This window comes from Macaca nemestrina, chromosome 13 (assembly GCF_043159975.1).
Source record: "Macaca nemestrina isolate mMacNem1 chromosome 13, mMacNem.hap1, whole genome shotgun sequence".
Lineage (NCBI taxonomy): Eukaryota > Metazoa > Chordata > Mammalia > Primates > Cercopithecidae > Macaca > Macaca nemestrina.
In genome coordinates, this window is record NC_092137.1 from 8,944,359 (window position 1) to 8,970,170 (window position 25,812).

Sequence of the window (25,812 nt, forward strand, 5' to 3'; positions counted from 1 at the left end):
TGCCTCTCAGGTAATAGCAGCATAAATGAATTTGGGGGAAATGATCTGTCCAAATAATAACAACTTATGAATAGCTGATATTGCACTTTCTGAAAAGTACTTAATTGAAATAACAAATATCACACTATATTTTGCTATGAATACACAAATCCTGCAAGGATACAAAGTTACTCCTCAATTTGACAGGGAATATTACCAGTAAAATCAGTGTAACTCTAACATCAAACAAAGACGACTGAAATAAAATGAGCAGTACTAACATTCAGCATGAGGTGCTGCTAATAACAGAATAGAAATGCCACTTATACCTTGGTGCATATTTCAGTGTCAGGATTGCACTGTAAGATATCTCTCACCATTGTTGCATTTCCTTTCTCAACAGCCCAATACAAAGCAGTTTTATTGTCCTAGATAATGAAAAAAACACAATCACTTCATGTCAGATACAATATTTAAAGCTGTCACTTGTAAATACAAAACATCATTTCTGTCAGAAAGCATTCCAACAGGCAGCATGGTAGGAAGTGCTATTAATCCTTATGCTATCTTGAAGTTACTTTTGGGAATTCTTTGTGAAAGAAGTCTAGGAAAACTTCGTATTACTTAATCTAAAAAGTAGTAATCCCACATAGTTAATAAAGTAAACTATACTTTTGTAATGTTATCAGATTTCAGGAACACACACTGGATTAGGAGTCATCAATACCTGCACTCAGTAAACTTGGACAAGTCTTGGACCCTTAGATTTTCATCTGTAACATGCTGTAGGTATTGCCCAATTTTTCAAAAGATAATGCACGAAAATGTACTTCACAAATATAAGGCATTATCATTTTTAGCTTTCTTAATTTCCATCCATCCCATACCCCTATATTGCCTTGATGAGATCTTTAAAATCTTATCTAGCTCAAAACCCAAAAATCAATCCATATAGACCTTGAAAGTAGAACTAGAGAACAACAAAAACCGAATTCAAACACAGAAGAGGACTCACAGACGAAAGGTAGTTAGGTAAAAGTCCAAATAGGTGACCTAGAATCCAACTTTTAGCGGCAATGTTATTTTAACCCAGGAGATAATGAATGACTTTTTGCAGCAGCCACATTAAGTTCCTAATACCAAAATTTCCCCAACAGAGTTTCTCTTCTAAAAAATGCACACTAGCTGCCCAACTCAAACTTGTCAGGCCCTACCTCCCTTCCCATTTCATTTCTCCACCTTTCCCCACCATGCCTACCTCCCCACTGCCCAATGCCAAATGATTCATTCGCCAGCTATGAAATGCAGTCTTTCACTTTCTAATTTTCTCATCCTATTACCACTCCCCTTGCCTGAAACACCTGGCTTTCCTTTTCTTTTTTCTTTTTTTTTTTTTTAAGAGAAAAGGTCTTACTCTGTCACCCAGACTGGAGTGCAGTGGCATGGTCACAGCTCACTATAACCTCAAACTCCTGGGCTCAAGAGATCTTCCCACCTCAGCCTGGGATTACAGGCATCAGCCACCCGGCCAGGCTCTTCACCTATCTAAATCCAACTCATCTTCAAACTTAGCTCGAGTTCTACCTTCTTCCAAAAGCCCCTGACCTTAAGGCCTTCTTTCCCCACCTCAAGACTCATACTTGAACCTTATGCTAGGCAATCAATCATATATCATCTTGTGGCTTCACTTTTTATGTTAAATAAAAGCATAAAAATAAACAAACTAAAATCTTTCAAATTAAAATATATGTGTCTTAAAGACAAGGGGCCTTTGTTAATTCCCCCATAACATTTGGCATAATGGTTATAGTTTGATCCAAAAATGGATTTGGATACAAGAGATTTTTGGCCAAATACAAGAAAAAAATGAGCAGAAATGTATACTGTCCAACAACAAAATGAGACACCAAGAACTTTTTCTAAAGTCTAAAGCTCGTGAAGTATTTGATAAATTCACAACTGTGGGCAAGGCTTTTATCTAAAATTAATAACCTTTGTGGTTCTATGAACTATGATTGCCTTAAGCAATGTCCATAGGACTACCAAGTGGTCCTAGGAAAGGCAGGCACAGTGGAGAAAAAGGAGAAGAAAATAAAACAACAACAATAGAAGAACAGCAGATGGAGGAAGAAGACAAAACAGGGAGAAAACATTAAAGAAAATAAGTAAGTACCAGATATTCAAAGGGCCACTGACTCAGTATCACTAACTACTCATTATAGTTTTGAGGACTGAATCTATATATACACATTAGTAAGGACAGTATATTCTAAAAACATGAGCTTTTTTGGTTTACCTCTATCTACATTTAACTCGACATTAATATAGAAATTTTACAATAATGGCAGTGAAATTTAGTAATAATATACGCCTGTTAAACGTACTAGGGTTTACAAGTTTATCTCCATAGGAAAGTGGGAAGAATAACATTATGATCAGTCAACATTTACATCCAATTATACTCTAAGATAGCAACTGCACTGTAATCACACATACCTGTCCTCTAATGTCTATATCAGCGTATTTTTGGAGAAGCGCTCGAACAATTTCAACATGACCACCTCTGACAGCGCCAATCAATACAGTATCCCCACTCTAAGAAGACAGAAAAAAAAAAAAAGTGAATTGACAACAAATAAGCACTCTTCTGAAGTTCAAATTAATCATGTTTTCATATTTTTTTCTAAAAATTTCTTGGAAAAAGTCTATCTCTAAATAAGAGAAAAATATTACTTAACCAATATGAATACCTGATATTAACAGACATCAGAGTAAGGGACAGAGGATTTTATGCCCCAAAATGAGGACTGAAATTCCTAAACAAAGTTTAGAAAGACCTGTTACCCAGAACAATAACCTATTCTCTTTGAAGGTAACCGCCTGTTACACATGTAAATGAACTACAATAACACTGTGGCTGTCAGTGAACCAGATGAACATTTTAAAATCACATAGTAAAAATCTCTTGGAATAATGCTATACGACGAAAGCCATGAACTCTAAAAAACGAAGCTATAAAGCTAAAACTATCAATGAGTCCACAGCCACATTTAATTAAGGGAGACAGTTCCCCGAGCAGCATCTATGAAAACCTAGTGGATTTGGCAGTTACAGGCCAGTAGTGCATCAGGACTGACTCATTCCCCAGCATAAGACTAAGTTCACGACCTCATGAGGACATCGCTCTCCCCAGGAACTATATTCACCAAGCAACAATCATTTTTAGTTATACCTTCCTATACTTAAAAAATACTGGAAACAGCTATTTTGGAAATGGGCATAAATATTTTATTATTTACTGCTAACTTAAAAATCAGTTGTAGTCTTTTGAGTTGAATGAGCCCACGAGTTGCAGCTCAATTCAATCCTGAGTGGACCTCAAAAGTACTATGATATAAATCAGGATGCAGGTCCTTAAGGGTTATTAAGCTCAGCATCATGATGTAGTGTCTTAACTACCACATTTATAGCAGAAATAAACCCAAGGCAGACAAATTTTAGTTGGAAACATTAGCATTAACATGGGTGCAGACTAGTAAACCTCTAAATGTGCCATCCGCCATTCTAGGTACTAGGAAACAAGACAGACAGGGTCCTACCTCTGGAAGAATTTATAGCCTGGCAGAGAAGACAACATACAATAAACAAAAAAATCACACAAACACTATGCAAATAAAATAAGGTAATGTTCTAGAAAGTGACTACCAGGTAGGCTGGGCATGATGGCCTATGCCTGTAATCTTACCTCTTTGAGAGGCCAAGGCAGGAGAATCACTAGAGGCCAGGAGTTCGAGACCAGCCTGGTCAACATAGTGAGACCCTGTCTCTCAAAACAAACAAGAATTAGCCAGGCGTGGTGGCATGCACCTATAGTCCCAGCTACTTGGGAGGCTGAGGCAAGGAGGATTGCTTGAGTCTAGGAAGTTGAGGCCACAGTGAGCTGTGATCACACCATTGCACTCCAGCCTGCGTAAAAGACGAGATCCTGTCTCAAAAAAAGTGATGAGGTAGCTACTTTGGATTGAGTAGTTGAAGACCCTTCCAAGGAGGTAACATTGAAGCCCAGGTGGGAAGGACAAGAAGGAGCCAACCACAAGATCAGCGTTCCAGACTAAGAGCATAGGTGTGGCAAAGGACCCACAGCAGGAACAAGCTCAGGGCATTCAAGAAAGGGAAAGAAGCAAACACAGCTGCAGGCTATGAAAACTGGCAGAAGAGGGGTACAAAGTTGGGAGACAGGTTAGGCAAAAACAATGTCATGTCATGTCTATAAACTAAAAAGATAACATTCATCCTCAGTGCAACAGGAAGTCTTGGATGGCTTTAAACAAAGAAGTACACACGAGATTTATTGTTTTAAAGATCACTCCAAGATTAGAGTGGAGAACCCAGTTGCAAAGCTGCTGCTTTAACAGTAGCACCACCAGAGACAGTGGCTTCAGCTGGGAGGTGATAGTGGAATGAAGACAGGTGGACAGATAAAGGATTTGTTTTGGAGTAAAGTCAACAAGAGCCTGCTGGAGAGCAGATGAGGAAAAGAGAGAAATCAAGGCTAAGGCACAGGATTTGGGGCTTCAACAAGAGGGGAATGGTGGTACCACTTGCTGAGACAGAGAATGAGGGAAAAGCAGGTTTGGGGTGAAAAAAACAAGGCATCTGTTTTGCTGTAAGTTTAAGAGGCCAATTAGACATTCAAGTGGAGAGTTCAGGTAGAGGTGGATCAGTAAATGTGAGCGCAGAGAAGTTAGGGCACAAGAAAGCACATCTACAGTGACACATCAAGGTCAGTTACAGACTAATAGTACATGTGACATTTTCGATAACAACATTATTTGACAAAAATTAAAAAGCATATTTTTCAGAACGATCGAACAGTTTTTAACTTACTAGTTTCAAAGGCAGAAATAAACTTGTCTTAAAACAAGTTTATGTGATGCATGAGAATTTTGAAAGGTAGTAAGACACTAGGGTCATCTTTCATCCACTTCGCCACTAGGAGACAAATATGAAACAGGTGACCTACCCTGTCAGGTATGTTCACATATGTTCCAGCATCTAGCAGATCCTGCACAATCTCCGTATGTCCCTCCTTTGATGCAATCATCAAAGCTGTATTTCCGTCTTTATCTGTTAAGTTTACATTTGGATTCCTCTTCAAAATTTCTTTTACTGACTGTGTGTAGCCTCCTTTCACTGCCACAATCAGTGCGGTCATTGAATTCTAAAAACAACAACAACAAAAACAAAACAAAATACAAGCCCAAGAAATTAAGTGTATTCTAGAAAATATATGATTTATGCCATAATCACAAAACTAATGTTTTCAAATAGGTGGCCTATTATTGTCATTTCCAATAATAAAATGCCAAAATAAATAGCAAGAAACATACCAAAAATGGCTAGGAGGTATCTTTTGTTTTTGAAAATACATTAATGATCTTCAGTCATTAGTGCTATTATGAAGTTCAGTTATTTAAATGATAATCTGAAATTGGATTCATTTACAATCAACAAACAAACTCACTAATGTAATGACGGATAAAATAGTGACAGGGTGACTAAACACATTCTAAATTAAATAATCCAAAGTCAGGTGAATCAGACTTCAAGAATTCTTTGTAATAAAACCCATAAAAAACACTAAAGTCAACAATGAATTAATAGCCATAAGCTATTTCAAGAAAAGTGTAATATACTCTTTGACTTTCATAGTGATCTAGAAACTACATTTTCAAAACCTCTTATTTTAAGTAATTATTGTAAAAACTGTACATCTATTTTATAACAATAAATCAGGCCAGGTATGATGGCCCACACCTATAATCTCAAAGCTTTAGGAGGCCAAGGCAGGAGAATCATTTGAGGCCAGGAGTTCAAGACCAGCCTAGGCAACATATGAGACTCTGTCTCTAAATAAACAAACAATAAATCAACTAAGAGAAGAATGTGACTCGCTACCAGAAGTAGTATTAAAATTGCTTCTCGAGATGTTCATCTACTTCAAGCTGTCATACAATTTCCTTATAGAAATATTTTAGGTCAGCCCCCAAAATTAAGCTGTCATTTTCCCACATATTAAAATAACACAGCCTTTCAAATTCTTGAGCCATCAATCATCATAGAAACAAGCCACTTGCTCACTTGACCAACTGTCCAGAGGAGGCAGACGGAAGGTACAGCATCTGCAGCTGCCTACGGACCATGCTGCCTCCACCAGCACGAAAACAGGGTCTACACCTTGAAGACTGGCAATGAGTCAGCTCCTACCAGTATGCAAACAGGAGGAACGGGTTGACAGTGTGCCACAAAGCATGACAGAAAGAGTTTACTCTTGTTTCACTACGACCCAAGATCCGGTACTATCTCCTCTCAGAATCCTTTACGATCCACTCACGTAATATACTAATTCTATAAATAGCTGTCTGCATTATTTTAACTGTTCTTATGCATAAATATTGCTTCCTTTAACCATATTCTTATAGGCTCAAGGGAAAAGCGATATTAGGCTTCTTCATCTCCCCAACACAACTGGCACAGGCTGGGGAACGAGGAATTAAAAACCGCTAATCGGTAAGATGTATCTAACCAGTTTTTAAGCTTTCTGGGTTCTATCAGCTGATTTCTGATTTTTTAAAATCTGTTCATTGAAGAGGGAAAATAAGGCACAGCTAAAAATATCCCCAAAATTACAATATTATTTTAAATTTTTTAAGAAAAAATATTTTAATGCAGCACAATATTTTTCCACAATATTAAAAACCATTTGATTTGAACAGTTTATTAAACAATTTGTACTACGTACAGGAAAAAACAAACTCCATTTCACATAAATTCTTACAACACTAAATACTTCTATGATCAGATGCGTGGGGTTTTTCCCCACCCATCAAGCAAGCAATCAGTTCTGCAGCGGACATCAGCTGGGTATTCTCCAACTCAATTCTGACATTACCTACCTGGAGATAGCATCAGACCCCACAGGCAAGTGCTCGGTGCCCAAGACTGCCCCCGCTTCCCATGCCAATGAAAGCTCAGGTTGTTTGACTGACTGGCTATAAATCAGAACTCCCACAATCCCCTCCTTGGGTTTGATTAATTTGCTAGAGCAGTTCACACAGTTCAGGGAAGCAATATTCACCAGTTTCCAAAAGGGATATTTTAAAGGATAGAAATGAGCAGGCAGATGAAGACATACATAGGATGAGGTCTGAAAGGGTCCTGAGTACAAGAGCTTCTGTCCCCATGGAGCTGCGGTATGCCACCCTCCCAGTACAGGGATGTGCTCTTGGTCATCTTCCTGGAAGCCCCCTGAACTCAGTCCTTTTGGGTTTTTATGTAGGCTTCATTATGAAGGCATGATTTATTAAATCATTGGTCAATGATGATCAATGCAACCTTCAGCTCCTCTCCCCTCCCCAGAGGTGTTGGGTTAGGGCTGTGAGTTCCAACCCTCTAAGCACATGGTTGGTGTACCTGGCAACCAGCACCTCAACCAGTGGGGTTATCTAGAAACTTTCCAAAAATAATCTCATTAACACAAGCTCAAGTGTGGTTAAAAGGGGCTTGTGATAAGTAACAAAAGACTGTATTTCATCTTTATCACTCTAGAACTGAACCAGAGCTGTTTCAAGAACCAAGGACAAAAGGCCAAATATAACCAAAGACACTCTTACTGCTGTAGTCACTTATGATATTACATAGGTTATAGGAGCAGTCAGCCAGGAACCATGGACAAACACCAAAATAGTCATGCACAGCACATTTTGATCAATGACAGACGGCATATATGACAGAAGTTCCGTAAGATTATGATACTGGACTTTCATTGTACTTTTTCTGTGTTTAGGTATGTTTAGATAAAGAAATAACCATTGTCTCACAACTGCCTACAGTACTCAGTACAGTAACACACTGCACAGGCTACAGCCTAGAAGCAACAGGCCATACCACAGAGCCTAGGTACGGAGTAGGCTACACCAGCCAGATGTGTGTAAGTGCACTCTGTGATGCTCCCACAGTGGCGGAATCACCGAAGGACACATTTCTCTGAAGGTACCCCTGTCATTAAGCGACACATAACTCTCTATATATCACACTAGGATTACTGAAAGCTGTTCTTTATACTTTTAGCCTCCCCAATTGTGTGTGCATTAGCAACAGATCCTTAAAAGCATCTATTTATAGCATATATGTTTATAATATAACATACTTAGGGTAACAGAAAATGCTTGTTTTCCTGTTACTATCATTTTAGAACTAGAGGGAAATTTCTCTAGGCATATACTAAAGACATAAATTCTCTCCAAAATAAAAAACATGTTTCTATGGCCAAGCATGAAAATATAAGATACTTACAGCTCCTTCTTGATCCACATCAGCTCCCATGGCCAGTAAATGTTTCACACATTCCAAATGACCCTTTCGTGCAGCCCAAACTAAAGGGGTGGTTCCATACTATTAAAACAAACAATAAATTTAAAATTATTATAAAAAGTATACTCAAAGAAACTAGCTCTTAACATGAATTTTAATAAAAATCTTACTTTTTATGATTCTTAGAAAACTGTATACATTTATCGTAATTTTAATCTTAGATAAATCCTATTTTTCCCATTTTATTTCTCCTGAGTAGATGATTAACCAGTCCACGAAATGTCTTTTAACCAATCTTATTCAACCTTTTCTTGAGACAGAGTCTCACTCTATCGCCCAGGCTGGAATGCAGTAGTGCAATCTCGGTTCACTGCAATCTCTGCCTCCCGGCTCAAGCAATTCTCATGCCTCAGCCTCCTGAGTAGATGGAATTACAGGTATGCACCACCACAACTGGCTCATTTTTTTGTATTTTCAGTAGAGACCGGTTTTGCCATGTTGGTCAGGCTGGTCTTGAACTCCTGACCTCAACTGATCTGCCTGCCTCAGCCTCCCCAAGTGCTGGGATTATAGACATGAGCCACTGAGCCAGGCTCTTATTTAACTTTTATAATGAGTGACAATGTTTCCATCACAAGGTAACACAGCCCCAAATTTTCAACAAGATTTCATTGCTTCCCATATCTTGTGAAACAGAATTTAAAGTCCAGCAGTCTGACTGTGAGCGGGAATAGCAACCAAGTGCCAAACAAACTAAAGCAGCCTAACCACTTTACACGGGTCTGCGTGTGTGATCCTTATCATAAGAACAATTCACAGTATCACATTTTCACAGATGACGACACTGAGGCCCTAAGAGCTTAATTCATAGGCTAAGGTCACAAAGTTATCACGAGATGGGACAAGACCCATGAGCCCTTGAAACTGCACTCAAAAGCACCTTTCCCTGAAACATGATTCAAAAGGCATCCAGGAATATAAATCATGCATTAAGGCATTGCCTGCCTTTGAGGAGGCTAGCGATCGGCAGACACGTGAATGCCCACAGTGACCTTTCAGTACATGCAGCCCACAGGTGGAAATTAACATTTAATTTAATTTAATTTAATCTACTCTCTGCGACAGCCCTGTCCAGTAGAACTTTCTGTGTTGATGGAAATACTCTATAACTCTGTGCTGTGAGATACAGTAGTCACTCGTCAAATAATGACTATGAAGCACTTGAATGCTATGTGGCTACTGTGACTGTGAACTGAGTTTTTTTTGTTTTGGTTTTTTTAATTAATGTAAGTCTAAGTAGTCCTGTGCTAGTGGCTACTGTACGGAGCAGAGTTGCTCTATAAATCATGTCGGACACCACAGCAACCACACTGTTGAGGGCTGGAGCCCTGGACGGGCTTCCCAGATGGATGAAGACTCCATGACAGCCAGAATCAAAAGGCTGCCAATACAGCACATGGGAGCCAGAGCCTCACAAAACAAGGAAGAGAATGGAGGGGAAGCAGCTGCCACAGTCACTGCCTCAAAGCAAGCTTAGGGAGAACGAGTAAGAAATACAGGAGGAGCAGGCACTATGACTCACGCCTGTAATCCCAGCACTTTGGGAGGCTAAGCCAGGTGGATCACCTGAGGTCAGGAGTTCAAGAGCAGCCTGGCCAACATGGAGAAATCCCATCTAGACTAAAAACACAAAAAAATTAGTCAAGCATGGTGGTATATGCCTGTAGTCCCAGCTACTGGGGAGGCTGATGCAGGAGGATCACTTAAACCTGAGAGGTGGAGGTTGCAATGAGTCGTGATCACGCCACCGCACTCCAGCCTGGGCGACAGAGCGAGACTCTGTCTCAAAAAGAAAAAAAAAGAAAAGAAAAGAAATTCAGGAGGAGATTCCCAACTTCACTCCTGCATCTGTGGTTTTCTCCACTAAAAAGAACTAAATTCTCTTTTCTAGCCTCCTTCTTTGTGGATAATACTTACTCTGGGTAAAATGCCTTTCCCAACTTTACAATATCAATATCTTAGACATCTTCAAACATAATACACATAGAAAATCACCCTTCAAAAAGCCTTTTAAAAATATACTAATTGTAACTGAGCTCTCATCCTTTGAATACCTATTGCATTGGATTTCTGCCCTTCTTATGGAACTGAACTATCCACGATTATATGCTATGATTTCTGCTCCTTTCCCTGCCTCATCACATGAGCCAGCTAGTCCTCACCCACTCCCATTTGGGAGACAGTCCCACTCTCAACATTACAAAGAACTCCTAACATCCAGCAAGACCTTCCCTCACCTTGCATCCTGTCTGCTTCAAAACAGCTCTGCAGCCACACTCTGAACTATCTCAATAAGTCTCTCATCTCTTTCTCAAATTCTGCTCTCTACCCCTTCTCAATCTAATCCCTTTATGTATATTCTTGATCCTATGGTCCTCTTTCACCCAGGCCCTTACTCAATAATCTCCTGCCACATCATCAGTCTTTTCTTCTTACTCCCTCTTCCTATTAGTCTCTGATTGAAGTCCTTCCAATGTGGGTCTCTCCTATCCTAACAGATTTTTCCAACAGGCTACCCTCTGAAGATAATCACTGTCCTTTCTTTTAAGCTTTTCAAGATAATTTATAACCCCTTACCAAACTCCCCTAAAAAACTAGTTTCTGCTACAAACATTACAAAACCACCATTGCAGAGGTCACCCAAATAGTCACCTAAACTCCAGATCTATGTATCTTTTTTTGGTTTGTTTTTTTGTTTGTTTGTTTTTTCTTTGAGAGGGAATCTCACTCTGCTGCCCAGCTTGGAGTGCAGTGGCACGATCTCAGCTCACTGCAATCTCCACACCTCCTGGGCTCAAGTGATTCACCTGCTTTAGCCTCCCAAGTAGCTGGGATTACAGGCACCCACCATCATGCCCAGCTAATTTTTGTATTTTTAGTAGAGATAGGGTTTTACCATGTTGGCAAGGGTGGTTTTGAACTCTTGACCTCAGGTGATCCACCTGCCCCGGCCTCCCAAAGTGCTGGGATTACAAACATGAGCCACCACACTCAGCCACCTATGTATCTTTTACTAAGTTCTTTCTTTTCTTCCTGAAAGCTCTGCAGTATTTTTGAACTATACTGACTGTCCCTTCCAACTTGAATTTTTGATTCATTCACCACGTTTGACGCTATACCAGCCAAGTTCTCCCAGCTCTGGAGATTAATAATAATTATATAAATAACTAGGTATTATAATTAAGAAAAAATAATTATTATTATTCCTAATAATCAGCCCTTTGCTCACCATATTCTGTTACTACTGATCTCAGCTGCCAAATCCGCACTCACAGCATTTCAAGAATCACCTCTAGGCAAGCCCTTTAGCACGAGCAACCCAAATCTCTATGTCCACTACCTAGTAGGACACCTTCAACTGCAAGTTCCCACCACTTCAAGGTCAACACGTCTAAACAGACTGCCTTCCTTTCTCTAAGAATTCCTTCCCATAGAAGCCTCCCTACTTCTGTCAGAAATAAAAATGCTCTCAACCTCCAATCCATCCCACTGTGGGCCATTAAACGTCAATGTTTTCAAAACATCACTTTGCGACCACCTACTACTTAAAATCCCCAGTGATTCTGAGTGTCTACAGGCCAGATGTCCAAGCTCCTCAGCCAAGTATCCAAGGCTCACCCAAAGGTGGCTTCGCCTGCAGCCCAGCTTCCTCCTCCCACCCCTCTCCTCACCACTGGGGGTGCACTCAACACTAGCTCAACAGGCCACCTGAAGCCGTTCCCTGGTACCTTGTGCTCTCTTTTCCCTGTGCCCAGTTCGTTTCTGCTCCTCCTCTCTCAGGGATGTAAACTCTACCCTTTCTTCAAGGTCTAGAGGAAGTCGCATTCTTTTACCAAATCTTGACTGACTGCTGCACCATCAGTGAATTCTCCCACCTCTACACTCCTAAGTCACCTGACCCTGGGCCTTTGCATTTTACGTGGCCCACTTATCTCCCTACTTCTCTAAACAGAGATCATTTCTTCTTTGTTTTTATATCTTCTGTGCTAAGTGCAGGTACAGGGTACTGCATAGTGGATACTAAACATTTTCTCAAAATGCTAATGAGTGACAGATTAGGTAGCATTATTACCTGATTCTTGAGGGCCTTGAAAGCCAAGCTATATATAAACATTTTATTATAGGCAAGGAGAAAATAAAGGCTTCTCTATTATAATTAAATTACATCACAGGCTGGGCGTGGTGGCTCACGCCTGTAATCCCAGCACTTTGGGAGGCCGAGGCAGGTGAATCACCTGAGCTCAGGAGGTCGAGACCAGCCTGGGCAACATGGTGAAACCCCGTCTCTACTAAAAATACAAAAATTAGACAGGTGTGGTGGTGCGCACCTGTAATCCCAGCTACTCAGGAGGCTGACACAGGAGAATCACTTGAACCCAGGAGACAGAGGTTGCAGTGAGCCAAGATCGTACCACTGCACTCCAGCCTGGGTGACAGAGCAAGACTCCATATAAAAAAAAAAATCCGGCCGGGCACGGTGGCTCAAGCCTGTAATCCCAGCACTTTGGGAGGCCGAGACGGGTGGATCACGAGGTCAGGAGATCGAGACCATCCTGGCTAACACGGTGAAACCCCATCTCTATTAAGAAATACAAAAAAAAACTAGCCGGGCGAGGTGGCGGGCGCCTGTAGTCCCAGCTACTCGGGAGGCTGAGGCCGGAGAATGGCGTGAACCCGGGAGGCGGAGCTTGCAGTGAGCTGAGATCCGGCCACTGCACTCCAGCCTGGATGACAAAGCGAGACTCCGTCTCAAAAAAAAAAAAAAAAAAGAAAAAAAAAAAAAAAAATCCATCAACAGACAAAACTGTATCCATTTTAGACATACGTCAAACCTCAGTCAATCTGAATTAGCCAACAGTACAAATGCAATATTCTTAAATGCCATATTATAATATAAATATTTACAACAGCCTCCCTATGCTCCTCATTAAGCTATTATTTTGTGTAATATTTTTAAGTGAGGCATAACATGTACAAAGTACAAAAAATATACTGATTTTCACTGTACAACTTGATGATTTTTTACATATGTATACACTGGCATAACTACTGCCCAGATCAAGAGATGAATGATTTCCAGCAGCCCCATAAGGTTAAACAATACTGTTGTACTTAAAGAAATTTATGTGCAGAATCTATTTTAATGACAAAATACAAATCTTAAAGTAATAGCTATTTCCCTATATTTAGCTACAATAAATGTGAAAAGATTACAGTTATCCCCACAATATGCCAAATACTAAGACCACTAATGGAAATAATGGAGGTACAAAATGGGAAAAAAAAAAAAAAAAAGGCAGTCCTTATCTACATGAAACGTACACTCTAGTGGTAAGAAGGATGTGGAAATCAATCATTACAAGGCAATAGGTTATGTGCCCTAATGGAAATGTGCAGAGTACCCAGGAAGGGGCACCCAGGGTAAGAAGACTTAACAAAGAAGCTAACACCTCAAATAAGCCTTGAGAAATAAACAGGAGTTCATCAGGCAGAGGAAGTAATAGCATGCCTAGCAGAGGGAACAGAATAAACACAGAAACAACGTTCACAGAACGTTAGACAATCTGTTGTATCTAAAACACAGCATATATGTAAAAAATGGCAAGAAGTGAGCCTCAGAGACAGGCTGAAGCCAAACTGAAAAGCCTGGGTTTTATCCCCAAACAGTGAAAGCCAATGAAGCTTTCCAAAAGTAAAGAAGAAAAAAAGATAATTAGGTAAGTATTTATGCAATAACTGAGGTAAGTGTTAAGTATTAAAAAAAAAAAAAAAGAATAGCACATGATTCTGGAATGCTTTCTGGAGGTGCCGGCAAATAGGCAGAGCCTCAGAGATGAAGAGAAGCTGAGGAGGAAGAGGCGGGCACACTGCGAAGGAGCCCTGGACCATGGGTCGTTTGGTGGCTGGCATGTGAGGAAGCATGGGGGACAAGCAGCAAGAGAAGGGGAAAAAGGAAGGCAAGGCCCATCTTCACCCACCATACCAGAGACGGTCTTCAGGAATTTAAGCCCAAGAGAAAGACAACCAAACTTCAATTTTAGAAAGATCTCTCACACAACAATACAGAGAAAGCAGATAGGACTGAAGGTAGGAAGAAGAGTTACAATCGAAAACTTCAAACAATGAAGACAGGGACTCTATCATCCCAGTCAGTTTTCTTGGGAATGATGAATGTGACATAAGAAAACATCAGAAGGATACTTACTACATAATATACCCAGGGAATCCATCTATGATATATATATCTATATAAAATACATTAATATACAAAAATATAAACTACATTAGAGAAGCCTCATGATATCATATAAAAATGTTTATAACTTAGACACTGAGTGGACACAACATGGACTGGAACCTGAAATGATGCTGCTGACCTACCTTATCAGAGCAGTTGACTTTGGCACCATTTTGCAGTAAAAGATGCACTATATCTGCATGTCCTCTCCCTGCTGCCCAAATGATGGGGTAAACACTGTACTGCTAGGATAGATTGGTAGGTAGGTAGGTAGATAAGCAGGAAGGAAGGAAAGAAAGCAAGCAAGGAGGGAGGGAGGGAAGGAAAAATAAAATCTTTTAGGTAGATATTTACAACACACATTTGCTAAGTAAAGTAAATATCAAAGGAAGTAACACAAAGCAATGTTTTTTTAATCAGATTACAAACCATTCTCCATTTTAAAAACAGATGAAACACTCGTAATACATAATTGGCAACTAAGATATAACAAATCTTAAATAATCATATATTATGAATACATTTATTTTTGTAAATTCAACACATTAAAATGTGGTTATCTGGTCAAAAGGCAATACTATTAAGAAGAAAGTGAAATAAGAGGAATGTAAATATATATAACAGAATGTATAGAAAAACAGCATAATTATTTGGTAAATGTCTCTTTTCTTTAAATAAGTTCAGATTAAGGATTCACACACAGAAAACAGGAAGATGACTAAAGATTTCAAAATTTCCTTTTGCAATGTTATATAGTTATAATTAACATTTAAGCTCTAAGAGCTGCCTTTTTGCTGACAACAATTGAAAAATAAATGTAGCTTTAGATAAAAATTATCATTACTGTGTGTGTTTTGAAATCATATTCTACATTATGTTTATTTAATAAGATAAAGAATATCTCTACCCACAATGAAGCCAAGTATAATCAACCTTAAGTATTCCCTAAGAAAACTTACCACTTATAATACAAACAAATTTGTTTGTTAATGCTTACCAGACCAGTGACACTTGGATTGGCACCATGAGAAAGAAGCAAATCTACTACGTCAGTACGGCCTTTGTAACATGCCCACATGAGAGCTGTCCATCCTCCCTACATAAAAAAAGTAGGGGTAAGGGAATCAAACGTTAGATCATCTCTGAGTATAAAAAATGTCACTAATGAAATTTCTTTAGTAAATATCTTTATAAACCATTGTTTCATGATGGTAGTATTATATAGTTTTAAATTCCCAGGCTCCCCAAATACAATAGTACATGAAGTAAGTCAAATCTCTTGCATCCACAAATGGTTAGTCCAAAGTTTATGCTATATAACAAAACCTGAATTAGAGAACATTCATTATGAACTCTTCCAAATTTCTAAGATTTATTTTGGCTGTCTAAAAATATTTCTTCAGGCTGGGCGTGGTGGCTCATGCCTGTAATCCCAGCACTTTGGGAGGCCAAGGCAGGCGGATCATGAGCTCAGAAGTTTGAGACCAGCCTGACCAATATGGTGAAACTCCATCTCTACTAAAAGAATACAAAATTAGCCAGGCAAGATGGCGTGCACCTGTAGTCCCAGCTACTTGGGAGGCTGAGGCAGAAGTCCCACTTGAACCTGGGAGGCGGAGGTTGCAGTAAGCCGAGATTGTGCCACTGCACTCCAGCCCAGGCGACAGTGCAGGACTCCATCTCAGAAAAAAACAATTTTTTTCTTCAGAAAACTTTCTATGTTCCTAGATATTCATTTCTTTATATGAATTTAAACTTTATCCAGAGAGAGATTCTAACAATCATATTCAACTCCTGCATTTAAACACATCCTTTAAACCCCAGATCATTATAGTACCTCTTGCTAAAAGAGAGAGGATGCTAAGGCATCTCATCCATGATCAGGATTTCCAGATGTAGGCAAGGTCATGAGGTATGAATTAACACCACACTTGATGAAGTTCTACTTACTAAGCTACAGGAGCAATTTTCTCCTTAACTATGATACAATTCAATAAAAAAAGACCAATGTAATCAAATCTTACTAAGGAATTTTTTTTAGGTACGGAGCATCTTAAAAGGGCACAGAGCCAGCCTGAAAGAGCTTCTAATGGATAAAGTTGAAATAACTTGAGCAGTAATATTAGTACTGGACTATAACCCAAGGAATAAATATTTATAAGTCCATACTGAAATAGAAAGATATAGATAGATATATAGATGAATGGATGAATGGATGGATGGATGGACAGACAGACGACAGACAGAGTAGGGTGTGGGGAAGGGAAGCAGGCACTCTTCCCTACAGAAGAATTCTAATTAATTAATGCAGAATATGAGGGCAGCAGAAACTCATCATTATACCACCACAGTTATGGTAATAACTGTTGCAGGTAAGATTCACTGATGAATGCTAAATCAAATAGGTGAAAGTTTAGTCAGAAGAAAGGTATTTTGCTTAGTCTCAAAGTATCTTCCCCCAAATATTAAGTAATTACAAACGGAAAAATAGTACCCTTACAGTAACAGACACTATCCTAATCAAGAGATGAAGGCTGACATCACCAGTGACACCAACTGAAATCACATTCCCCCAGGAGGTACACCAAGAAAAGCACATCGCCTCTGGGACATCCTTCCCTCTAAAGCACATCTGCATGTGAACACGAGAAACATCTACAAATCCAAACTGAGGAACAACCTAAAACTACTGATGAGTACTCTTCTAAAGTGTCAAGGCCGTGAAAGACACAACATATTTAGGTCAAATTACAGAGCTGGGCATTTGGTCAAGTAAAGTCTTACATCTATATTTTAACTTGTAAAATACTTGCCCGGAACTTTTTTTTTTTTTTTTTTTTTGAGACGGAGTCTCACTTGTCGCCCAGGCTGGAGGGCAGTGGTGCAATCTCAGCTCACTGCAAGCTCTGCCTCCCGGGTTCACGCCATTCTCCTGCCTCAGCCTCCTGAGTAGCTGGGACTACAGGCAGCCACCACGCCCAGCTAATTTTTTTGTATTTTTAGTACAGACAGGGTTTCACCATGTTAGCCAGGATGGTCTAGATCTCCTGACCGCGGGACCTGCCCACCTCCGCCTCCCAAAGTGCTGGGATTACAGGCATGAGCCACCGCACCCAGCCTTGCCCAGAACTTTTTATCATCATGCCCTCACTTCAATTTGAATAATGTCCCAGCCGGGCATGGTGGCTCACGCCTGTAATGCCAGCACTTTGGGAGCCCAAGACAGGCAGATCACTTGAGCTCAGGAGTTCAAGACCAGCCTGGGCAACATGGCAAAACCCTGACTCTACAAAAAATACAAAAATTAGCCAGCCACGGTGGTGTGCATCTGTAGTCCCAGCTACAAGGGGGGCTGAGGTGGGAGGATCACTCAAGCCTGGGGGACGGAGGTTGTAGTGAGGTGACAGAGACCCTGTCTCAAAAAAAAAAAAAAAAAAATGAGGCCTAGGCAGAAGGATCACTTGAGGTCAGGAGTTTAACACCAGCCTGGCCAACATGGTGAAATCCTATCTCTACTAAAAACACAAAAAGTGAGCCAGGCGTGGTGGCACATACCTGTAATCCCAGCTCCTTAGGAGGCTGAGGCAGAAGAATTGTTTGAACTTGGGAGGCGGAGGTTGCAGTGAGCCAAGATTGTGCCACTGTGCTCCAGACTGGGCAAAGAGCGAGACTCCGTCTCAGGGGGAAAAAAAAAAAAAAAGAATAATGTCCCTCTGGCCCCCTACGTAGGAAACTACAAGATAAAATTTTAATCTCAAGAAAATGAAGCTAAATTGGCAAAAGACTGAGACCAATTAACTATAGTATAGCTTTGTATTTCATGAACTCTTTCTTTACTTTGGTGCCAGTAAAGGTCCTCACAGGAAGAGTCCCCACTAGACTTCTGATATTAAATCCTGGAATCCTTCCTGAGCCCCACAGGACCTCAGTGGTCACTCTCCTCTCCTTAAACAAGTCCCAGGGACTCTGTCTTCCCTCAACTTGGTAGTTACTACTGCCCACCCACCCAATCCTTTGAGGTTAAGGTCCCACAATACTGGTTACTGAGAGAGACATGGTCCTCAGTTTCCCCAATTTTCAGTGTTTTAAAGCCAAAATAAAGACCCTTTAAATGTTAAAGGTTTCCTGGTCATCACTTTGAAGAAATAGGGAGAACCAACAAAGTTTAAGAAATCAGTTTTTACAAATCTTAATGCACTTTTACACATTCATAATGTATATTTTATTGTTCCTAATTCCCTTGCTGATATATGTAAAACAATGATAGAGGAGAAAGTCTTTGGAGCAGGAAGACCTGGTTCAAAACCCAGCCTAATTGCTTACTAGCTGCGTGACTTAGGATAAAGATTCACCTCTTCCAGTCTCAATTTCCTCAATTATACATTGAGAATAAAATCTACCCTTAGTCCATAGGATTGTTCTGAGAAGTCAGTTAAATGACAGAGCAGCTATAAAGCACCTAACGAGGCCAGGCATGGAATAGCTACCTACTGGTATAGTACCTATTGGTATGGTACCTATTCCACACCTGGTCTCTTTAGGTGCTTTACAGCTGCTGTGTCATTAACCCATCTGATAATCTGGTAAGGTACCTTGAATAAAGTATTGAGAACTCGATAACTCCCTGCATTTCCCTTCTACCTTTCGTACCAACAAGGCAAGAACCACACTTCACTCTCAGCTGTCATATCCATCTTTGCCTCAGTTACTGACATCATTATCTTCTCTCCCTAAACTTTCACTGCAACGTACTTAAATTCTTTTTGGAAATATATAAGATACCAGCGGTTCCCTGTGTCTTCCTATAAAAATAAGGATACCACCCATTGCACTTAGTTTTGAGAACAAATATAAGATTATACAGGTTGAACTACTGTGAAATTTTAATGTGTTATTAAGTGCAAAATGGTGAAATGCTAAGGCTTCTTAAAAACTCAGACTGTCTGTACTTCAAAAACCATCATCAGCTAAGTAATAAATATTTTATATATCACAGCAGATCATTTTATTCCTTTCTTCTACTGTTTAAATCAACTTTTAAAAGGGCTGAACATTTTACAGAATTAGCCAGAAATGACCTCTCTCTTCACCTTATGCTTTAACCAGATGCCAAGCTCAAGTAAGAGCTAAGTAATAATTAAGGATCACATCTTGTTAAACTTCTGTCATGCATGGATAGCATGTCTGAAAATAACCACATTTTAAAAATAAATCTAAAATATTATTCTGAAAAGTGTAACTTTGAATACCTGGTAATAGTTTTAAAACCATACGCTGTCCCTCCTAAAGTCCTACCTAAAGGAAACAACTGTCTCAGAAGATCCAAAATGTTGATATATTAAAGAGTAATGAGTTATTTGTAACAATATGTCAGAATTTTAAACTCTGAAATAAACGAAAAATGACTAAGAATGTACTACGAGGTATATTATAACACCTGGGTTTTAAAACATTCTTGAGGGTCATTTCAATGTCCAACCCCAAATTCTAAAAACATTATTATAATATCATTTCACACATAAAAATACAAGATTTCACACATATCTATGATTATAAACAAGATTTCAGCTAATGAAGAACATATAAAAATGTCCATACCATATCACGGTGCTCCAGGTTAACCCCACATTTCAGCAGTTCCTCTACGATGTGTATATGCCCTTCTTTCGATGCGGATATAAGTGCTGTCCAATTATCCTTGAACACATATTTTAAAAGTTATCATTTTCAAACCAAAAATAACATTTCAAAGTAAGGAAAACTAAATTTCACCTTACATACCAAATGATCATACCAAGTTGACATGACGTGACCCATGCTAACTAAACTACTCTACAGTCACACTGAAGCTCTCCTAAGAATCCATCTGTCCACTTGCATCACTAAGAATGGGGTAAACATGGTTTTATAACCGCTTGTTCAGTCTTCTCACTGGACTTCTAATCATATACTGTGCTTTTTAAAAATGAGAAAAAATGATCATCAAAACCTCAAAGCTAATCCTCATGGCTAGCCACCCTGACTATAATTTAAATTCAAATTAAAGAGACTGTAATCAGATTTAAAAGCACATTCACAGGCTACCAGACTACAGAGATCTCAAATGTTTAGATACAATGTGATAAAGAAAAGAACTATTCTCCTTTATTTTTTAAATAAAGGATATAAGCATCCTATGTTAACTTTTATTCCTAACTGTAATCATTCAATTAAGAAACAAAATAGATGTAGCTATGTGACCCTCAAAAGCAATTCCAAAAATACAGGGAGAATCAGAGGAAATGTAACCGTGTGGAATGTCGATTTACCCCTCAGAGGTGGTATCAGAAGGGACCATATATTCCTGGCCATTATCATATGTAATGATATTTATAATAAGTTACCATTATGGGGAGTTACTTAACATGACTCATACGTGGATATCTTCTAGGCGGACATTTAACTGTATGTACACATGCTCTCTATTCAGCCAGTCTCATCCATATAAAAAAACCAAAGAGCTGAGATCCTTCATTGAAAGTAAAAACTTCTCTCCTGTATTACTCTTTTAAAAAAACACTGATACAGCCCACTAGGCAAAGTTGAAATATATGTAAAAGTTTTAATTATTACTTTTGAATCACCTCTGAAAAACAAAAAACATAGCAAAGAGTGAGCAAATGATGAGTAAATTATTTAATATATACCAAATCTTCCAGATTGCAGTTAGCTCCATTCTTAATTAATTCCTTCACTATTTCCAGATTGCCTTGTTCAGCAGCTATCATCAGTGGAGTCTGGCCACACTAGAAAATATAAAGGACACAGGGAACTTATCAAGATATGCTACTTTTACTAAAACATCACAGTTAAATATACCAAACATTTTCATGAATGTATGTTAAGCACTGGTTAGTTGTGTTTACTATATTTAATTTAGAAATAGCTTTGAACTTTAAGTTGCAGTTTAGTAGTAATTTAAAAGTCAAAGAAAAAATAAAACATAATTTTTCTTCCCACAGTATTAACAATCTGTTTTTGGCCCTGCAAATTCATTTAAAGCAAGTAAGTATGAATAACACTAGGATTTGGAATGCAATTACTGAAATATACATAAAATTTCAGAATACTTATGGTAGCCAAATTCTCTAACAATACAGGTAGAATACGATCTAGAATGTGTTTTTAATTACATATAGATGTTTTGTCTGAAATAGGACCATAAGAAGAAAAGTAAAATAATGAATAAAAACAACCAGGTGCTATGTATAATACACATATGTAGTTTTTTTAAAGCCTTCTCTTAGAAACTTAGTTCACTAAACTAAATAAAGCTCCTACTAGTGAAATCAGTGTCCCAGCCTTCGGGTTAAGAATGAGTCACAGGAGTACAGAGACGATGCTCCCTCAAGCCCTGGAGACAAGGGCAGGGCTCAGGCAGCTAGGTACCTGGACAAGTCACCCCTACCAGCAAGCCTCATCTACTGCAAGTGCAGTCAAAAGTTATCATTTTCTGTAAGTGCCATGACAGGAAACAGATCGGCAAGTACCAGGTTAGGCCGGGCGCAGTGGCTCAAGCCTGTAATCCCAGCACTTTGGGAGGTCAAGATGGACGGATCACGTGAGGCCAGGAGTTCAAGACCAGCCTGACCAACATGGTGAAATCCCGTCTCTACTAAAAATACAAAACTAGAGGGAGCGTCATGGTGCATTCCTGTAATCCCAGCTACCTGGGAGGCTGAGACACGAGAATCGCTGGAACCTGGGAGGCAAAGGTTGCAGTGAACCAAGATCGTACCACTGAGCTCCAGCCTGTGTGACACAGCAAGACTTGTCCCCAAAAAAAATTAAAATTAAAATTTTTCAAAAAGGAAGTACCAGGTTAAAGAGGGATGATACTAAAGGTACTAAGACACACTAAGGCATATGAGAAAAATGTACACCAAAAATTAAGTTTAATTATGCAAACACTTAAACACCTACTTACTACATGTATGTTAGTATGGGGGGAAATATCTATGATTCTTTTAAATGCCCACCTGACATTATTCCTCGGCTGAAAACCCTTTGATGTTTTCCCATAGTTCTTTTGGATAAGAACCAACATCCTTACCCATGCTGACACAAACCCTGAGTGATGCGGAGCAGGGCATGTGCCTGGCTCTCAACCCAGTCTGTGCCACCTCCAGCCTCAACGTGCCCTCCTGCTCATTCCTACCTCCTTACTGATCCCCTATAATTTACTTCTCCTATACTAATCCTCGTTTGTAACCACATTTTTATTGTGTGATTAACAACTGATCATTTCTGTCTCCCCTAAAGGCCAGGAAACATGTCTGTTTTGCTTATGGGTTTAAAACTATATACCCAGTGTGAGGGACAGTGACTGCCACACAGGTATCCAAATATTTGCTGAGTAAACGAGTGAGCAAAGTCTCAAAGAATTTAAAATTCTATTAGGCACAAAATCCAAATAAGCAAACAGTTATAATGATTAGCAAAATACAACAGATGCTATTGTAAGAATAATACAAGTAAGGATTTAAACACAAACACTGGTTTAAAGTTCAAATATCGGTCACATTAAATACAGACATTCCTATGTAAGGATGGATGCTAAATTATATGTGGTAGCCACATGTCATCCAACCATGGTCATTAGGGAATGACGCATTACACATAAATAGATTTTCTGGGTGAAACAATTTATCTTCTCAACATTAAAGCTGATTATAACTTTTATGATAATCATCATTCTAAAAAGCTATGCACATACTGCTACTTGTTAAACAGATTACCTGAAACATTACGTTTATAATTCTGAGTCATAACTACCAACATCAATTACTTTGCCATGCATGCCTCTGTCAGCTCTAGGTTCTTTGGTATACATTCTATAGAACTGTTCTCCCTTCTAATCTACTGGGACACAAAGTCAGGTATCAAAGTCATTGGTAAAATATATAAATTAAAGCAACAGACTCTAAATCCACAGTCCTGAGGATACATCAATTTTACATCACAGTTTTCAAAATTATAATTCCAAAGACTCAGGGAAGTTTTCTGTTTACTCTCTGGGTCACAGTTACATTTCAGATGTTCACATAGATAAGTGTTTCTAGATAATGAGAGAAAAACATAATATAAATGTTACAAATACATATAACACAAGTAGGAAAGATGGTATAAATTTGATAGCCTAGAAACATGCCAAATGAAAGACTCGAACTGTCATTCTCTTTTCTTGCAGAAACTATCAGTTGTCTACCCAGCATGTAGAAAGACAGGGCTTGTTGGAGGTGGCAGTGAGCTCAGCTGGAAAAAAAACGCCCAGTGTTCAGCCTCACTTGCAGCTGGAAATAATCTCACAATGGTGCCCTGGCTAGCTCTCCCAGGAAAGCTCTGTCAGGGACTAATTCTGCTGGTCTGTGCCTTTTCCTTCTTCTTGGCCAAACTGAGACACAGTGCTGGGGCTTTTGAACATGACGGATGTGATGCAATAGGCACACAGTGACGACTGGAGAGAAAGGAAGGAGCCTGGGTTCTTGAGGATATCCTGAAGCCATCATATTAGCCTTGAAATGGCTCATCTAGCTTGTCATAATGACAGAAAAACAAAACCTTAATTTGTCTAAATCACTGTTTTGAGAGCTGTTCCATGCAGTACAAAGCAATTCTTAACTGATGCACCTTTTGTATCTACACTATCCAAAAAGATAATGACTTTCAGGAAAGGCTGCCATAAAGTTTTACAGGACCCCCAAAAATAGAACGATTGTTACTTTAAAAGTTCGGCCTGAAAACAAAGCCTATCTTTGGATTTTCCTAGTTCTTGCTTAACCAGTCCAGTAACTACAGTTGTAGAGATAAAGTAACTTATATCATGAGAACTTTCATTTTTCTACTTGAAAATGAATCAATAAAGATCCTTTCCATACCTGACCCCACACATCCCAGCAAATTCCATGCCTATCTCCTTCCAGAAAACACAGGATTACATAATCCACATAAACCCTGCTCTACTACTTATGGTGACCTCAAGCCAAAACACACCAAAAACAAAACAGAACACTATGCACCTACTGAAACACTGGACTTTATCTCAGCTTCCCAGAAGACTACAATGCAAAAACAGCTACTATTCAAGCATCTTTTTGCTCTTCCCAATTTCCAGGTTCCCATTTCTACTTATTTAAGTGTATGAAACCTAAATAACCACGGTTTTTTGTTTTTTTTTTAAAGCAGTCCTTCTGGAGGGTTTCTACTTCTTCCAATAACTATAGTGAAACTAAAATATTTCGAAATCCTCCTTTGAAATTTCCTTTAGTCTATTTACAGACCAGGCGCAGTGACTCTCATGCCTGTAATCCTAGCACTTTGGGAGGCTGAGGCAGGAGGATCACTTGAGCCCGGCAGTTGGAGAATAGCCTGGGCAACATTGTGAAACTTCATCTCTACAAAAAAAAAAAAAAAAAAAATTTTAATGAGCCAGGCGTGGTAGCACACGCCTGTAGTCCTAGCTACTCGGGTGGCTGAGATGGGAGGATTGCTTAAGCCCAGCAGGTCAAGGCTGCAGTGAGCTGGATCATGCCATTACACTCCAGCCTGGGCAACAGAGCAAGATCCTGTCTCAAAAAAATAAAATAAAGTTTACTCATAAACATATAGCAAATTCCATTGCTTAAAGTCTCAGTTCATTTTCTTAAACAGGAGAAAAATGACCAGCCTCAACACTATTCCCTTATACCAAGGAGAGCTGAGAGTGACTGTTCCTTTCAAAAATAAAATAAAAATAAAAACATTTTGCTACTCTACAAAGGACAAAGATTTGCCATCACTGAAAATATTCATAGGCCAAAGATGTATCTAGTTTATAAATAAAGCAATAAAAGGAAACTAGAATTCACTGTTTGTGGCCAATTATGTGCTAATAAACACAGTATCAGGCAATTTTACCCCTTTTTAAATTTGTTTATTTTATATTTCTTAGAGATAGGGTCTCAGTCTGTCACCCAGGCTGGAGTGTAGTGGTGCAATCATAGCTCACTGCAGCCTTGAACTCCTGGGGTCAAGCGATCCTCCCACCTCGGCCTCCCAAGTAGCTAGGTCTAAAAGGTGCCACACATAGCTAATTTTTTTAGAAGTAGGGTCTCACTACAGTGCCCGGGCTGGTCTCAAACTCC

The 25,812-nt window shown here is 39.2% G+C and overlaps 1 protein-coding gene across 25 annotated transcripts in view; it reads right to left on the minus strand.

Annotated features, from left to right (window-relative positions):
* LOC105486521 (kinase D interacting substrate 220) overlaps positions 1 to 25,812 on the minus strand; it is a 118,397-nt gene that overhangs the window by 77,838 nt on the left and 14,747 nt on the right. For 15 of the 25 annotated variants that reach the window (XM_071076193.1, XM_024794322.2, XM_024794320.2 and 12 more), the window contains 8 exons: positions 21,337 to 21,435; positions 20,249 to 20,347; positions 15,648 to 15,746; positions 14,794 to 14,895; positions 8,335 to 8,433; positions 5,003 to 5,200; positions 2,476 to 2,574; positions 309 to 407 (listed from right to left, as the gene is read on the minus strand). In XM_071076193.1, the coding sequence (XP_070932294.1) occupies positions 309 to 407; positions 2,476 to 2,574; positions 5,003 to 5,200; positions 8,335 to 8,433; positions 14,794 to 14,895; positions 15,648 to 15,746; positions 20,249 to 20,347; positions 21,337 to 21,435 (894 nt within the window). The remainder of the gene's footprint in view (positions 1 to 308; positions 408 to 2,475; positions 2,575 to 5,002; positions 5,201 to 8,334; positions 8,434 to 14,793; positions 14,896 to 15,647; positions 15,747 to 20,248; positions 20,348 to 21,336; positions 21,436 to 25,812) is intronic. The other 10 variants (XM_071076194.1, XM_024794323.2, XM_024794321.2 and 7 more) reach the window with 1 other exon arrangement.